At 39.6% G+C, this 18,432-nt stretch overlaps 1 protein-coding gene across 6 annotated transcripts in view; it reads right to left on the bottom strand.

Annotated features, from left to right (window-relative positions):
* CCP110 (centriolar coiled-coil protein 110) overlaps positions 1 to 16,755 on the bottom strand; it is a 31,116-nt gene extending 14,361 nt beyond the window's left edge. For 2 of the 6 annotated variants that reach the window (XM_037989793.2, XM_007986952.3), the window contains exons 1-5: positions 16,609 to 16,755; positions 14,816 to 14,958; positions 12,681 to 12,836; positions 8,124 to 8,252; positions 2,643 to 4,290 (exon numbers count right to left, since the gene is read on the bottom strand). In XM_037989793.2, coding sequence (XP_037845721.1) covers positions 2,643 to 4,290; positions 8,124 to 8,252; positions 12,681 to 12,821 — 1,918 coding nt within the window. In that variant the 5' untranslated portion in view covers positions 12,822 to 12,836; positions 14,816 to 14,958; positions 16,609 to 16,755. Of the gene's footprint in view, positions 1 to 2,642; positions 4,291 to 8,123; positions 8,253 to 12,680; positions 12,837 to 14,815; positions 14,959 to 16,350; positions 16,466 to 16,608 lie in introns of those variants that run through there. The other 4 variants (XM_007986917.3, XM_037989795.2, XM_007986900.3 and 1 more) reach the window with 2 other exon arrangements.
* Between the last annotated feature and the right edge of the window lie 1,677 nt (positions 16,756 to 18,432).

Raw genomic sequence — 18,432 nt, 5'->3', positions numbered from 1 at the left:
TCCAAGAAGGTGTTTCTTTGATGGTATAAAGCTTTCTCAGCTTGAGGTTTCAAAAAGGACTGGACATGAAAATTCCAGATATTTTAGTTACTAATTAAGAGAAAACATTATGACAATACAAGCTTCCTACGTAGAAGGTGGTAAGACATGTTGAAATGTACAAATACCAAGTATGGGCCGGGCCTGGTGGCTCACATCTGTAATCCCAGCACTTTGGGAGGCCGAGGCAGGTGGATCACTTGAGATCAGGAGTTTGAGACCAGCATGACCAACATGGTGAGACCTGATCTTTACTAAAAAAATACAAAATTGGCCAGGTATGGTGGCACATGCCTGTAACCTCAGCTACTTGGGAGGCTGAGGCAGGAGAATTGCTTGAACCTGGGAGGCAGATGCTGCAGTGAGCTGAGATCGCACCATTGCACTCCACCCTGGGCAACAAGAGTGAAACTCCGTCTCAAAAAAAAAAAAAGGAAATTTCCACTCTGTTGGCCTTATGTACTTCTGATATTCACTAAGGCAGCCTCTTGCTTTGCTATGCTGTCTACTTGGAGGATCCAAGTTGGCTCCCCAGGTAACAGTCACTGTTTTTATTAGAGCTCTTATAAAGTTGCACAGGATGGGCCAGGGCTGGTGGCTCAAACCTGTAATCCCAGCACTTTGGGAGACCAAGGAGGGCTGATCACTTGAGCCTAGGAGTTCAAGACCAGCCTGGCCACCATGGTGAAACCTTGTCTCCACAAAAAATATAAAAATTAGCTGGGCGTGGTGGCGCAAGCCTGTAAATCCCAGATACTTGGAAGGCTGAGGCAGGAGAATCGCTTGAACCCAGACCTGCAGTGAGCTGAGATCACACCACAGCAATCCAGCCTGGGTGACAGAGCAAGACCCTGTCTCAAAAAAATAAAAATAAAAAATAAAGTTGCACAGGTTTTAAGCAGTCTGACCCAACCCTGTATTTCCCATAAGCCCTAAAAGCTTAATTTACTTGATTTGTATGTCTTCTATATCAGTAATAAATAATTATGAACCATGATAATAAAGCAAGGAGTAATGAAGGAGAAAAACGTGCTTTAATAAATTGCTGTTAATAGATACAACAGAAACTGAAATAATTTTTATTAATAAAGAATCTTTTTTTTGAGACGGAATCTGGCTCTGTCACCCTGGCTGGAGTACAATGGTGCAATCTTAGCTTACTGAAACCTCCGCCTTCTGGGTTCATCCAATTCTCCTGCCTCAGCCTCCCAAGTAGCTGGGATTAAAGATGTGCACCACTACGCCCAGCTAATTTTCGTATTTTTAGTAGAGACGGAGTTTCGTCATATTAGTCAGGCTAGTCTCGAACTCCTGACCTCAAGTGATCCACCCACCTCGGCCTCCCAAAGTGCTGGGATTACAGGCATGAGCAACCGCGCCGGCCTAAAGAACCATTTTTGAACCACCTACTCAGAGCCTTATTTCTGATACTTTATCTAGTAATTTGATATTAAAGTGTTTACCGAAAGGCCAACTACATGAAGATCGCACTACAAATGAAAAAGCAAACTGAAATAAACATTAGAAACCATAGTCCAAAAGAAAGACCTCATAGCAATACCGTGAATTAAAACTGTAACTGATGTTTCAGGCAGGACTGTTTGGCGCTAGGTGCAGTGGCTCACGCCAGCACTTTGGGAGGCTGAGGCAGGTAGATAGCTTGAGGCCAGGAGCTTGAGAGCAGCCTGGCCAACATGGCGAAACCACATCTCTGCTAAAAATATAAAAATTAGCCAGGCCAGGTGGCACGCACTTGTAATCCCAGCTACTCTGGAGGCTGAGGCACGAAAATCAATTGAACCCAGGAAGCAGAGGTTGCAGTGAGGTGAGAACCCGCCACTGCACTCCAGCCTGGTGACAGAGCAAGACTCTGTCTCAAAAAAAAAAAAAAAAAAAAAGAACTGTTTCCTCCAATTATTAATATTCTCAATAATACCAAGTGGACTATGAAAGCTTCATCATTTAAATAAGAAGATCCATCCAGGCATGGTGGCTCACACCTGTAATCCCAGCTACTCAGGAGGCTGAGGCGTGAGAATTGCTTGAATCGGGAGGTGGAGGTAGCAATTAGCCAAGTTTGTGCCACTGCACTCTAGCCTGGGCAACAGTGCCAGACTGTCTCAAAAAAGAAAATCCTGGCTGGGTGCCGTGGCTCATGCCTGTAATCCCAGAACTTTGGGAGGCTGAGACAGGAGGCTCACTTGAGCTCACGAGTTTGAGATCAGCCTGAGCAACATGCCGGAAACCACATCTCTACAATACAAAAAATACAAAAATTAGCCGGGCATGGTGGCATGAGCCTGTAGTCCCAGCTACTTGGATGAGGTGGAAGGATGGCTTGAGCCCAGGAGGCGGAGGTTGCAGTGAGCTGAAGTCATGCCACTTCACTCCAAACTGGGGTGATAAAGCCAGACCTTGTCTCAAGAAAATCTTTAAGAAAGCCTATCAAATGGCAATAAACTGCAGCTGACTATAAGCTTTCTAATAAGATAAAATTAAATGCCTATATGAATAAAGACCATTTTTTCCCCCAAAAAATGTCAATTATTAAAATAAAGGTATCATCTGCATAGCACGTATCAAATGCTTCAAGGATTCCTTACCTTTGGAACTAGTTCCTAATATTTTATTCTTGTTAATGAAGACAGATCCCTTAGGGTATCTTTTTTCTGGCAAATGTTGCCTTTCTTGTTCAGTTATTCCGCTTGTTATGACATAAGGGCAGTTTTCTTTTTGCACACCATCAATATCCAAATCAAGTCTCCGTTTAACTTTCTCAAAACTGTTATCCAAAAATTGTTCATTTCCACAGGACACCATAGGTGTGTCCATCTGCTGTCTCATATTCTGGTTTTGCATCAATAAAGGAGAAGGGTTTTTTACATCATAAGACTTATTCAGTTCCGTTTGCAAACTGCAGTTTTTCTCTAACATATTGGCTGGCTTGAGTCCACTCACAGTTCCAAAGTTTGGACTTGCTATACACTGACTGCTGGCATATGGTTCATGCAGCTTTGGCATCACAGTGCAGGTACTGTTCATTTTGTGTGCACCTCTCTCTTCGGATGTTAACTGACCTTCCACAGTAGCAAGTCCATGAGTAACTTTATTTTCTAAATGATTTCCTGAAGATTGACATACCTGATTTGATTTACCTAAAACCACATCTTCTTTGACTTCAGATGTATTTTTGCCCACATAAACCTTGCTTGAACAAACTCCTGCTAAATCAATTGGTAACTTTGGTAGAATTTCGGGCACATTTGTTTTTTCATCAGTATCTTGAACAATTAAGTCCATTGCCTGTTCTTTTCCTTTAGGGCTTAATTCACAGGCATTTATTGGGTTATTTATAAGTATATGACATGCTGATGATGTCCTGGAACGTCTTCGGTGCATTTTAGGACTCATACTTGGCTCTGGACTAGGTAATTTGGCATATGAACCTGTAAGACTTTTGATAACATTATTTTCAGTAACAAAAGTGGGAATAACTTTAAAATCAGAATTAGACTCTAGAACAGTGGAATGGCCGGTTCGTACAGGTATGTCCACTTTCGAAAAGCTAGCTAAAACTGGCATACTCATGCTGCTTGCTTGAGTGGAAGCACCTTGGAGAAGAACATTTGATTTATTAAGGCTTGGTTTGTCAGGAATAACTGAGACACAGTGTTTGCCTGTCAACTGGGCCTTCTCTTTTACACAGTCAGCCACTTTAACAGCATCATTTTCTTTGTCTAAATGACTCTCATTAACAATTCTCATCATACTACCTTTCAGACTGCGTCTAGATTGTTCTCTTTCTATATATTCCTTTGACTTTTTCATCAGATTCTGAAGACTCATTACATAGGGATCTGGGGTGACTTCTGCCAAAAGTGGTAGATCCTGTTGTTCATTTACTGAGAAGAGACCATCAGAAATAAGAGTTTCTTGTGGAGTTGCTGAAGAGGTCTTTGGAAAAGCTTCATTTTCTACATGACTAATATTGGAACTATCACATTGCTTCGGAGAATTAAATCCTTCTGAATCTCTAGCTAAGTCTGTTCCATTAGTTTTACATTGGTCCTCATTATCCAGTGGCAAAATCCCAGCTATCTTATCAAGCTTTGCTGCAGTAGAGTGTTCGGTATGGCTTGGAAAGCTATTTGGAAATGTAGCAGGAACATTCAAGTTTCTGACTTCTGAATTAGAGTAAACCGTTTCCATCTCCCACTGATCAAAATCACTGGCATTAGGTGCTTTTCTAACCTGAAACAGGAAATTTAAAAATTAATATTTCCTCATTGCTCAAAGTCTCTGATTTCACTGTTTTCTAAAATGAAATTGAAGATTCAGAATTCTGACATTTCAAAACATAAAGAAAAACTAAGATGACAGATTTCTATGGTATCCTGTATCACAGGGGGCTCAAATTATTATTGAAAAAACACCCACTGGTCATCCTGCCTAAGTTATTAAAAGACTTATGAAAAGAAACTTATCTGATACAAATATGAACATATTTATGTGTATACACACACAGATATATTCATATATCCATGTGCAATTTAATCTTAGAATAGAAGCATTTTCCTTAAATTTCTTCTATTCATGTTATTAACATTACCAACTGTTCCTTGTAGGATAGCTTTCATCCAAGGATAATAATATATGCAATAAACAGCAAGTAATGAAATGTCTTACATAAATGATTCTCTCTCTAACAAAAACTAACTTGTCCAGGACACTGATTAAGCAAAACTGATTCAGTAATAAGACTCCTGCACCCACATGCTTACTCCAAAATTTAACTAAAATCCCTCCATAAAATGAGGGAAATTTGTAGTAAACAATAGCCCAGCTATGAAGCTTAAATTATTTAGAAATAAGAAATATTTGAACTTAAAACTCAATTCATTAAAACAAAATCCAATTTGATTCACTGATGCTTAGTTAAAACAGCAAGTTGTTAATGAATTTCGGAACAGCCAAAATAGGTAAACATTTGGTAGATGATAAAGATGAGAACTACATATATGAGAAAAAGATATGTAAAATATATGTAAAGCTGGGCGAGGTGGCTCATGCCTGTAATCTCAGCAGTTTGGGAGGCCAAGGCAGGCGAATTGCTTGAGGCTAGGAGTTCAAGACCAGCCTGGCCAACATGGCAAAACTCCATCTCTACAAAAAATACAAAAATTGGCCAGGCATGGTGGCAGGCACTGGTAATCCCAACTACTCAGGAGGCTGAGGCAGGAGAATCACTTGAACCCAGGTGGCGGAGATTGCAGTGAGCTGAGATCACACCACTGCACTCCATCCTGGGTGACAGAGTGAGACTCTGTCTCAATAAATAAATAAATAAATAAATAAATAAATATTTTGTATCTAAATGATCCAACTTTGCAAAAGAATAAAAAGAGAACTACGATGGCTTCTAAAGGTAATTATACATCCATATATTAAACTGGCAAAAATCATAGTATTATCATATGAATATAGACATCAAAAGCCTGAATATTGGCAGGGCGCAGTGGCTCACGTGTGTAATCCCAGCACTTTGGGAGGCCAAGGCGGGCGGATCATGAAGTCAGGAGATCAAGATCATCCTGGCTAACATGGTGAAACCCCATCTCTACTAAAAATATAAAAAATTAGCTGGGCTTGGTGGTGGGTGCCTGTAGTCCCAGCTACTTGGGAGGCTGAGACAGGAGAATGGCATGAACCCGGGAGGCGGAGCTTGCAGTGAGCCGAGATCACGTCACTGCACACCAACCTGGGCAACAGAGTGAGACTCCGTCTCAACAACAACAAAAAAAGCCTGAATATTACAATATTTTTTGGTTGTTTTGTATGTGCTTATTTTCTTCTAGACCACATGGCTCTCCTATTTTACCTTACAAATCCCAAGACAGGTAATGGTTTCCAGGTACTATGCAATACACAGTACAACAAGACATACTTAGTCACAACCTCAGGACCAAAATAAAACAAAAAAGATGCAAAAAGGTTTCCAGGTACTATGCAATCAACAGTACAAGACATACTTAGTTACAGCCTCAGGACCAAAATAAAACAAAAAGGATGCATATTTACGAAATCCATGAACATGTTCACAGGTTTAAGTAAAACAGATGATTTCCTTATATAAAATATTTCACACTTGTGATATTCGGAAGCTATGTTGTTTATACGTCACTAAAATGAGCCTTTAGTTAGACAAGCTAAATAACAACAAGAAAAAACTCTATCATAGAATCTTAGGTTTTACAGGTGAAGCAGAAATCTAATTGTTTTATATAAAATTTTCCTATATGAGTAATTAATTAATTACAGTTCAACATTATATATGCTCTTTTAACAATTTTATTAGTAGTATATTTTATCTTCCCTCAATGGACCAAAAATGATACGCCATTTTCGTTTCAGTCACAGGAAATATCTAGTAAGTAAAAAACCCACCTCTTATTGTTAAATTAGCACTACTCAATCCATTTTTTAAACTTAATACAGACAGTAATTATAATCTGCAAAATGAAATCTACTACCCACACACTATATACTACTGTGAAAGGGAAATAAAATCTCAGGACCCCAAACTCAACTATGTCAAATGAGAGTCACTATAACTCTCAGACTGTGTCTAGATTATTCTCTTTCTATATATTCCTTTGACTTTTTCATCAGATTCTAAAGACTCATTACATAGGGATTTCAAGTAACTGAAATGGAAAATCACATGTCAAAGGAAAAAGTAAAGCTTAGGAACTGAGTCACACAAAGACTGCTTTCCTTTTATTCCTAAACAGATAGCTGCAAAATAGAAGGCCACCTATCTACCCAGGTAGCCTCTCTTGCAAATTGCTCACAAGGAAATTCCTTGTAGGCCCCAAAATCTTTACGCCAACCCAGAGTTCTGCTGAATCTCACTCTGACAAGATACTGACAAAGACCAAAGATGACTAGAAATCATCCCTTTGGAGACAAATGTATATTTGACTTCTCCTCTACTCTGTTTACTTTATCCTATGTAAAATGCAGATTTATTGAGCTTGAGATGAATGCATAGCTGACTGTTCCTCTACCCCCACCTTTCACATGTGACATGTGGATTCAGTGAGTGCTAATCAAAACCTCAAAAAAATGTGACCACTTATCTCACTACCTACCCTACATTTTTTTTCTTTCCTCTTTCCCCTCCTGCTGTTCTTTCCCCTTTAAATACTGAAGTCCTCAAAACCTCTTTTGGAAAAGCACAAGCCACAGATCCTACTGCAACTTTTGTCTCTTTTTCCTTGGCACATCGTCAACCTTGGCAAAACAAACCTCTAAATCGATTGAGACTCGCCTCAGTCATTTTCTTTGGTTTACACTACCAACAGAGAAATGAACCCTTAAGGTTCATTATACATGTGTCATCTAATACGAATTATACAGACAAACCACAAACTCCTAAGATTATGAAAAAACAAAAAGATGTTACACAGCAGAACACTCCTACATGTTGTAGAAATTATTCGTGCAATCTAATTCATTTTTCTTTTTAGTACAAAATGATCCACATGTCAGAACAAATTGTTTATACAAATCTAAAAATAACTGCACAAGGTGTAGATGTGTTGTTTAATTTTTAGACAGGATGCATCTAAACAATTCAACGTATCTAAACTGCATTTTGTGTATCTAAGAGCAGAATTTTCACCAAAAAAAAAATTGGGGGCAGTTATTTACTTAAGCAAAGAATGAGAATAAGGTAATTTAGTCAATAGTCTAATTAGTTTGGCCAATAATGCCCAATTCTATCATTTTGTCACTGAGAATTCAATGTTTTTAGAGTCACAAAATGCAAACAATAAGCAATTATATTCAGTGTATAGTTCCATTGTGTAAATATCCTCTGATTCAAGTACTGGGCAACACTAACAAGCAAGTGCATTCTCTTTGGAGTAACTGAAATGGAAAATCACAAATTATGAAGCTTCTCAAACGTAACAGTAAAGTACATTAGTAATTAGTTAAGTGCAAATATATTTCAGAAAAATTATCATCAATGCTTATCTTATGATTTCTGTATTATAACTGAAACAGCATAAATCACACACCTGAACATTGTCAAGAATCTCCTGGACACGAGTCAGTAAAGTTTTCTTCCTGTTAACCTGCTTTCTTGCTTCTACATCAAGTGCTTTCTGCTTTTCTTGTTGCATTTCCTTTCTTTTCTCAACGTTAAGCTGCAAAACATCATAAAAATGTAATTATTTCCCATGATAAAAATATCATAAAATTGGGAAGTTCTGAATCAGAAAGATGAAAAACACATGCAACAGGCAAAACTAATCTACAGTGAAAGAAATCGGAACAGTGGTCTGGGTACTGAGTGGGATGGGGCATTAGAGATCTTTCCATGGTGAAGAAAATATCCTGTGTGGGTGTGAGTTATACATGTGTATGCCATATATCAAAACTCATGGAACTTTAACACTTCAGATCTGTGTATTTTGCTATGTGTAAATTATTTTCAATTAAAAAGTTAAAAAGAAAAAAAGTTTGTTCACTAATCAAATGTTCTAAAATGACAGAAATAAAATTAAAGCCCTTTTGGCCACTGCTGAGTTTTTTATTACTTCACTTGAATATTGACTTGAATATTACTTCACATTCAGTATCCTTTTTTTTTTTTTTTTTTGAGACTGAGTCTTGCTCTGTCACCCAGGCTGGAGTGTAGTGGTGTGATCTCAGCTCACTGCAACCTCTGCCTCCTGGGTTCAAGCAATTCTCCTGCCTCAGCCTCCTGAAGAGCTGGGATTACAGGCATGCACCACCACACCCAGCTAATTTTTGTATTTTTAGTAGAGATGGGGTTTCACCATGTTGGTCAGGCTGGTCTCCAACTCCTGACCTTGTGATCCACCCACCTCGGCCTCCCAAAGTGCTGGGATTACAGGTGTGAGCCACCGTGCCTGGCCCACGTTCAGTATCTTATTTTACTAGGTCAATTGGATTCTACAACTTTTAATTTTCTAACCAGTGCACAATTTAACTCTTTGCTGCCTCAAAAAATGTCCAAAGGTTTAATGATAAAAGAAACAGATAATGTATTATTTGCCTACAAAATCAGAACACGTCTTTTCTTTCACCTCACTCTACCTTCCGATAAAAATATAACATACCTAAAAAATGGAAGGCTTCTTAAGCATTGTATCTCTTTATAATGGATTTCAATCTTAATTATTAAGTCCTAGGAAATTACGTCACTGTTAACAGTCAAGACTTATTGTAGACTTACACAAATAGAAAATATATCATTAAAAAATTATTTCAAAAGTTGCAATATTCACCTATCAAATACAACATAAAAATGTGGATTAGGTCCATAAACATCAGATTTTGCTTACAAATAACTAACAGATGGAGTCATAGACCCCATACAACAAGCCTCAGACATTTTGGTCCACATTAAATCAAGCAATATGTTATCAAATAGCTGGTAAATATGTTGTTTTAAAACTTTTTCCTAATGCATGGTACCAAAGAATCATTATACAATTTACTTGCTAATCAAGAGGAGAAAATGCGTACTTTAAAGAGCCATCTGGCAGTCACTACTATAAGCAAGTGTTCAAACTAAACATCACTAATAGAGGGCAACTAAACATTATGTAACTTCTGATTTAATTTAGTATGAAGTGTAGGGCATCATCTCCAAAAAATTCCTTATTATTTATTTTTTTGTTTTTGAGTTGGAGTCTCAGGTTAGAGTACAGTGGTGCAATCCTGATCCCTCCTGGGTTCAAGCAATTCTCCTGCCTCAGCCTCCCGCACAGCTGGGATTACAGGCAACCGCCCGTCATGCCCAGCTAATTTTTATATTTTTAGTAGACAAGGGGTTTCGCCATGTTGGCCAGGCTGGTCTCAAACTCCTGACCTTAAGTGATGCACTGTCTCGGGCTCCCCAAAATGCTGGGATTACTTTTTTTTTTTTTTTTGAGACAGGGTCTCACTTTGCTGCCCAGGCTATGGTGCAGTGGCTCGATCTTGGCTCACTGCAACCTTTGCCTCCTGGGTTCAGTGGATCTTGGCTCACTGCAACATTCGCCTCCTGGGTTCAAGTGATCCTCCTGCCTCAGCCTCCTGCATAGCTGGAATTACAGGCATCTGCCACCATGCCCAGGTAATTTTTGTATTTTTAATACAGATGGGGTTTCGCCATGTTGGTCAGGCTGGTCTCAGCCTCCCAATGTGCTGGGATTACACGCATGAGCCACCCCGTCCAGCCCCATCTTCAAAGAATTCCAAAAATCTTTTAACCTGTTTATCAAACTTCACTTCCAGTTCATAGGAACTACAGGGACTAGAGAAACAAGTTAAATATCACTATTAGGAAATGATGAGACAAATCCAAGATCTAAGGAATTCTACAAGACAATAGCTCTGGTCTCTTTAAAAATTCAGTATCACAGTTTTGGTTTTTTTTAAAGATAGTATCTCACTCTGTCACCCAGGTTGCAGTGCAGTGGCATGATCAGGGCTCACTGCAGCCTCAGTCTCCTGGGCTCAAGTGGTCCTCCCACCTCAGCCTCTAGAGCAGCTGAGACTACTGGTGCACGCCACTACACCCGGCTGATTTTTGTTATTTTGTGTAGGGATGAGATTTCACCATGTTGCCCTGGCTGGTCTCAAACTCTGGGGATTAAGCAATGCAATACACCCACCTCAGCCTCCCAAAGTGCTGGGATTACAGGCGTGAGGCACCATGCCCAACCAATAAAAAAAATTGTTTTTAAGACGTAGAGGAACTGTTCTAGATTAAAATAAAGAAACATAACAAGCAAATACTAATTATGAACTTTGGATCCAGATTGGGGGAATAAAGTTATAAAAGGCATTTTGAGCACAAATGGAAAAATTTAAATATGAACAGAATTATTAGATATTATTAAAAATTATTAATTTTCTTAAGATGTGATAATGGTATTGGGGCTTTACATATGAGAATGTCCTTATTTTTAAGAGATGTATACCAAAATATTTAGGGAAGCAGTGTTAGGTCTTTGTGGTTTTCAAATAGCTAGGCAATTTTTTAAAATGTATGTATGTACACACACACATACATGTATATAAAAATCACAAACACAATAAAGCAAAGATGACAAAAATGTTAAATATTGTTTAATCTAATGGTAAATCTATGGTAGGTCACTGCACTATCCTTTCAATTTTGCTGTATGTTTGAAAGTTTCATTACAAAAAGTTGGCAGTTAGCTCTGGTGTCTTTAAAAATTCAATTAAATTAAAATTAATCTCTTAACTCCTGTTATACCAAAACATAAATTTAAAGCTCACTTTTTTCTCATATTAGTTTGTGATTTAAAATAAAGTCATATACATTTTAAAATATCCAATTAGTATCAAACGGTATATGATGAAGTGTCTTCCCTATTATCCTATATTCTCTCACCACTCCCCAGAAAAGGAATAGCCATCCTTTAAAAAACCCAAATGGTTAACTTATATTGGGTACCTCTTATGATCCAGGTGGTATTCTAACCATTTTATAACTACGCATTCATTTAATCTTCAAAATAGCCTTATGAGATAGGCACTATTTTATCCCCATTTAACAAATAAGAAAATGGGCCACAAGTTTACACAGCAAGTAAGTAGCAAAGCAATGATTTGGACCAGGCCAGAAGGCTCCAGAGCCTAGGCTTTTGTTTTTTCTTTTTTTGCTTCTTTTGGGACAGGGTCTTGCGCTGTAGCCCGGGCTGGAGATTTTTTCCTTCTCTTGGGACAGGGTCTTGCCCTGTAGCCCAGGCAACAATGCAATCCTGGCTCCCTGTAGCCTGGAACTCCTAGGTTCAAGGGATCCTTCCACCTTAGCCTTCGAGTAGCTGGGACTACAGGCACATGTCACCGCGCCTGCCTAATTTTTTAAAATGTTTTTGTAGAGATGAGGTCTCACTATGTTAACCAGGCTAGTCTTGAATTCCTGGTCACAAGCAATCCTTTCCCTTCCGGCCTCTCAAATAACTGGGACTATAGGTGTGAGCCACTGTGCCTAGTCCAGAGCCTGGACCTCTAATCATGACTCTATACTGCCCCTGACAGCATGCTGCACACAGTGTTTTACACTAGATCATCAAGATCCTTCCATGCCTCAACATTTACATCTGCCTTACTGTAATGGTAAGTAAGAGATTTTATAAAATGGACCACAGTTAAACTACTCCACTACTAATGGACATTTAGGTTGTTCGTCAGCCTTTGCTATTTTAAACAATGCTAACGTAACTCTGTACTTACTTCTTTAGGCTCACGTATGAGTATAATTGTAGGATACACCCAAAAATGGAACTGCTGACTCAAAGGCTATGTATGCTTTTAAATTCTACCAAACTCTCATCTAGAAATAAAATAAACTGATTCTCTTAGCAAAAGTGCATTAAAAGTGCATTTTCTCCACAGTCTAAGGAACACAAGGTTCTATTAGCTCTTTGTCAATCTATAATAGTAAGTAAAAAATGCTAATTCATTTGCATTTCTCTAATTCTAAATAAGGGCATCTCTTCGAATGTTTATAAGCCTTTCTTTTGTTTTTCTATGAACTGTTTTAGTTGTTCACTACAGAAAAAAACTATTTAAAAACAAAGCAAGTTTACCAGTGGAGAAAGGATAGCCACTCCATGAAAGCGAATAAGTGAGATACTTTCAGACTGAGCAGGGAGAAAGCTCTCTGTGGATAGTGATGCTTCTTGTATTCTGGCAAGACTTTTTTCACAGAACTTCTCATACTCCTCCATCTTCCCACAGTCACACTACAAGAGAGAAAAATGTTATTTTTAATGTACTGGGAAAAACAGATCTTATTTGGCAGATTTTGCAGAGCATGAGAGAGTCCCTATAATTCACAATTCCTATAACTGGTCCTCCCAGAATTGTCTTACTAATCAGGAGCTAATTCTTGGGTATGGTAATTCACCTCAAGAACCTGTCCAATTAAGATGTCCTTGATATATTAAATATTTCTGAATATTATTGCATGTAAATCAATCTTTAAATGGGATTAATTTAGCTAAGAATTCATAACCTTCTTAAAGAAAACAAAGTTCTGTACACCTTTACTAACTTCAGATTGTAAAATAGGATATTATATTTTCTTTAACAGGACTTATCTACACAAGAAAAACTATATCATACAAAGGTAGAAACACTGTAGTAAAAAAGCCTACTTAAATCAAAGAATATTTACTTTTAAAAATTTTCTATTTTGAAGTTCAAAGGTTACTTTTTTTTTTTTTTTTTTTAAAGAGATAGGGTCTCCCTATGTTGCCCAAACTGGATTCCAGTGACTATTCACAGGTTTGATCACAGTGCACTATAGTCTCAAACTCCCAGACTCAAGCAATCCTCCTGCCTCAATTTGCCTATCTTAACACTATACTTGGACTCCATGGGCACCAGTCAACTCAGTCAGAGGTAAAAAACAGAAAATCGATTGGCTCTGATATTAATTATATTTTATTGTTGAAAATTGGAACCATCACCAAACTACTTAAAACAATCCTAGTAATTTCACAGTTTCTGGGAAATTGTGATTATGAAAATACAAGGTAACCAGCAGGGATTAGGCATCATATTCATTCATTTAGCAAACATTAAATATTGATTGCTTATTTGCACAGCATTATGCGTAGCACTGTTCCTTTAAATAAATAAGGGAAAATAAAAAGACATTATCAGAATCATAATCAGCAAGGGTATGAATAATACAATAATGTTCCTTTATGTCTTCATTTTAAAAGAATTGGTTTCTTAACGAAGAAAGAGAGGGCAGGGAAATTCAATTCATGATGTGGGATATGCAAAGATGAAATAGGATATGTCCTTGGTAGGCCTCAAAGTACTTAAAAATTCAGTACACCAAAGTATCAGGGACAAATTACAGTGCAATGAGAAATGGGAAAAAAAATAGTCAAAATTACAATCAGGTTATTTAAAAATAAGATACAATGCTATTTTTGACTAAATAGTTTAATCATAGTTTAAGAACAAAATTTCTTCCTACTATTCAGTTGTAATTATTTGTGTTCAATCTATGCAAAGTAGGAATCTAATGACGAACAAATGGTTCTCTACAGTGTGAGTGAGACTATTTTACAAGCTTTTATTTATTTTAAAAAAGCAAAAGTTAAAACAATACAACGCCTTAAGGCATAGCCTTTTTTTTAGTCTAGGTTTCAACTCATTATTTCTTAACAACCCCATTTCTGCTCAAATATTTTATTTTTTTAATACATGCCATGCATTCAGCAATACACAGAATGTAAATAATTTATACAAATAAAGTAATATATCTTCTATGGATACTCAAGCAAAGCATTAAATTCAAATGTATAAGTGAGGGAAAGTATTAAGGAAATCTAATACTTTTATGGCCATAGTTTTATTTTTCTTTCAACATCATAGAGATATGCCTCATTGTTTCAAAAGTTAATCACATCCCTTAAATAGTACATGTATGTCCTACATCTTGCGGATGTATATAGTACTATATTATTATTACAGCACAACACAGCATATGACAATGCATTACTCATTCAAATACGAGTGCTAATATGGAGATTATACAAGTTACTAGATGATCGTTAGAGCATGACTGGATCCTTCTTATCCTTTAGTCTCAGCTTGGATATCCCCTCCTCAGAGAAGGCATCCCTGATGACCCCATCTAAATTAACTCTGCCTCGATCACTATCACATTACCCTGCTGTTTCCCAATTTTCATAGCACTTACCACTATCTGAAATTATCGTGTTTATTTCCTTGATTTTTGTCTGTCTTCCTCCACCAAAATGTAAGCGCCATAAGTACAGGTACCTTTTCAGTCTTGTTCACTGAATCCCCATTATACAGAACAGTATCAGCACACAGCAGGCACTTGATAAAAGTATTGAATAAATGAATAAGAATAATAATAAGCTCAAACAATAATGTAAACCGGAAGAAAAAAAGAAGGCGGACTATACACCAAAGCTAGCAAGGAAGAATGGGATTTAGAGAATGGAAATTTCACCATGGCTCTATTCCCAGAGAAACTCGTACCTCTTAAACTGCAAAGGTAACCATTTAAGAAGTGAGCAGTCCATATCCCATGATTAAGCAAGAGGACACTATGCCTTTCACACTACAATTACCACTGTCAGCAAGGTTTTATTTTAAGGGACCCTTAACTACGAGGCTACCCCAACCACAAATCTATTACCCTATACCTTGCCATCAGGCATCACTGGTCCACTTCCAGTAATAATTTGTCAGCTACAGCAGGTTCAGACACGCCCTGTCTTCTCCATTTATACCGTAGAGAACCACTGACCCTTGTCCAAATGAGCCTCTTTGCAAGTCCCATAGACTCATGGTCCTATCTGCTCCTTACCCGTGCTCTGCCTGACATGTCACTGAAAGGAGTGGTAAAAGTAACACAGAACAGATCATGCTTTTTTTTTTTTTTTTTTTTTTTTTTTGCAGAACCTAGCGTTTCTTTGCCCATCAGTTCCCCCAAAGACGCAAACTTCTCGTAGAAGCGGTAAAGGGGAAGATTTCTTATTCAGATACATACTAGCTGCAAGTTCTTGGCAAGTCAGTGACCATCTCCACACCTGTTTCCTCCTCTGTAAAAGAGGGATGATCAGGGTATCCGTCTCAAAGGAATCTTGTAAGAATTCAATGAGCTAATGCATGTAGGGCAATTAGCATAGTGCAGAACACGCAGAAAGCGACAAATAATGGGGACTGCTTTTCTTATTAAGAGGATAATGATGATGACGATTTTTTGCAGTAGAGTATGAATTCCTGGAGGGCAGCGACAGTGCTTGGTTCCCCGTAGGATTCAAATGAAATTGAAAAATATAGAGAAGGGGACAACGGTTTCCTCATTTCCCCGTCTCTAGACCTCTCCCCGTCAAATCAATCTCGAGATGGCTGCCATTTGCCTAAACTGGGGGTAGGGAGCTTGGATCGTAACCAGAATAGAATCAAAGGGTGGGAATCATCTAGCAGCTCCAGGGGCAATCAGTTACTTTATTATCCTCAAGCTTATGCCCCAGAGTGGCAAAGGCGAAGTAAGCAGCGCTCCTAGGGCCTTGGTTGTGGCAACCGGGGCTCATAAACGGCCAATGCACACCCCGGGGAAGCCTCTCTCTCCAGCACCGTGGGAGGGAGAAGAAAAACGGCCCCTAAAATTTGATCACCACGATGGGGTTCTCCGGCTCTGGGCCTAGTTTTATGTACCAGGAAAAAGCCCCTGCCCTCTCCCCAGCGTCCCATGCCCACCTCCTCCAGCTCCTCCGATTTAAGGCTCCAAACCGAGGGCCCTCCAAGCGGGGCCGGCATCGGAGCATCACCTCAGCGCCCGGTGCTGGCTGCCCCCGGGGTCCCGCCTCCCTACAGCCGGCGCCTTTCCAGGCGGGGCTCGAGGCCCGGGAGCCCAACAGAGCCCGCCCTCAACTCCTCAGGGCGCCAATTTCGCCTCGCCAGACCACCTCTCAGCCCGGACCCGCCGACGCTCGAGCCCCCTCCTCATGCACACACCTGATCCCCCACGGCCCCTTCAGCTCCTCTCCCCTCGCCACGGGCCTTGTCAGGAAGTGAATGGCTCAAATGGTACTAACAGAGCGCAGCTCGGTCCGCCGCCGCCTTCTCCTCCTCCTCCCCGCCATATTACAGATCTCAAGCGGCAACGCGGGCTCCTGGCAACCGCCGCCGCCGCCACCCCGACTCCACCTCTCAGGGCCGGCACTTCCGGTTGTTGCTTCCCGGGCTGTTAAAACCGTTGGGCCACCAGAACACTACAATCCCCGAGGTGCATTGCGCGCCCGCGATGGAGGACGTAATGCTTACGGCCAGCACGCTGCACGCTGGGAAACGTAGTCTTCAATGCAAGCTACAGACTAGAATTTATTAATAAATGTACTTATTTAGTATAATAGGACCACCCCTCAGGGTCTGAAGCCCCCTGAAGTGTTCCTTGAGGTTGCCATTTTTTTCTTATCTGTATAAAGATAACCCCTTTCTATGCAGCCGTTAGAAAACATGTAACATTCACCAAAATACTTTCTTGTAGATAAAAACGCTGATGATTGGCTTACGCCTATAATTCCAACATTTTGGAAGCCCAGGCAGGAGGATCGCTTGAGCCCAGGAGTTCGAGATCAGCCTGGGCAACAAAGGGAGACGGCAGCATCTCTACAAAAATTTTAAAAATTAGCCGGGTGGGGTGGCGCTAGCCTGTGGTCCCAGCTACTTGGGAGGCTGAGGTCGGAAGATGGCTTGAGCCCAGGAGGTCGAAGCTTCAGTGAGCCGGGATTGTACCACTGCATTCCAACCTGGGTGATAGAGTGAGACTGTCTGGACAAATAAAAAATAAAAAAGGCTGAATCCTAGTTGCCAACTGGAAGGCTTAAGACATTTATCCCCTTTTGCAAATCAGTGGGAAAATGCACTAAAGGGAAAAAAGGTAACGGAAAAATCCCTGAATCTTTTTGGAAAGTTCTCTATATAAAAATGTTACCAGCCTTTCAAAATATGTCCAGGGGTCCCTTTTCATTGCCTAACTCGGCTTTACGGTCTATCTCTCTTACCTTCCTTCCAGTGCCTGTTTTTGCATATGTTAAATGGGGGTTTAAAAGTGCCTATCACAAGGGTGGTTGTGAGGCACAGTTGAGGTAACTCTTGCACAGCGCCTGGTACAAAAGCCCTTAGCACAAGTAAGATTAGGGGGAGGAGGAGTGAAAATGTCACAAGTCACTAGGGAGGCCTTTATGTCAGTCCCCATCCTGCCATTAACTGCTTAATTCACCTATCCTCAGTTTCCTCATCTATGAAATGAGGGAATCCTTAAAACCCCTTCCAGTTTTATAATCCGATTGTGCCTTCTTTGCTAGGCTCTTCCAGTCCCTCAGAATCAGGAAAATAAAGTCGATTGGATTCAGTCTCCTGAGATAATAACTCTTAGGCTGTATTGAGAATGAGATAAGCATATAAAGTGTTTGCTCACCAAGTATCTAGGACATGGTAAGTGCTCTGTAAACGTTAGGTGTACTTGCTAACACTTTTATTTCCACCCACGAGAATGTGAGTCGCATAAGAGCAAAAACCCTGTAGGTCCTGTTCAACTGTGTCCGGAGCACCTGGACCGGTATTTGGTACATCTTGAACTGAACTGAACTGAACTGAACGGAATTGAATTGAATTGAACTGATAGTCTAAGCATCCTGCCTCTCCAAGTTTCCTCAAGGGCAGATAAAGGAGTCACTAAAATCCCTCCCAGTCCTACAGCTTTAGGACGGTTCTTAGCCCTCCTTTTCTCGCCTAGGAGTCTGAAAGCCCAGGTTGAAATTCAGACCCCAGAAAACC

Source organism: Chlorocebus sabaeus, chromosome 5 (genome assembly GCF_047675955.1).
Source record: "Chlorocebus sabaeus isolate Y175 chromosome 5, mChlSab1.0.hap1, whole genome shotgun sequence".
In the NCBI taxonomy this organism is placed as follows: Eukaryota; Metazoa; Chordata; class Mammalia; order Primates; family Cercopithecidae; genus Chlorocebus; species Chlorocebus sabaeus.
This window is presented reverse-complemented; position numbering and strand designations above follow the sequence as displayed.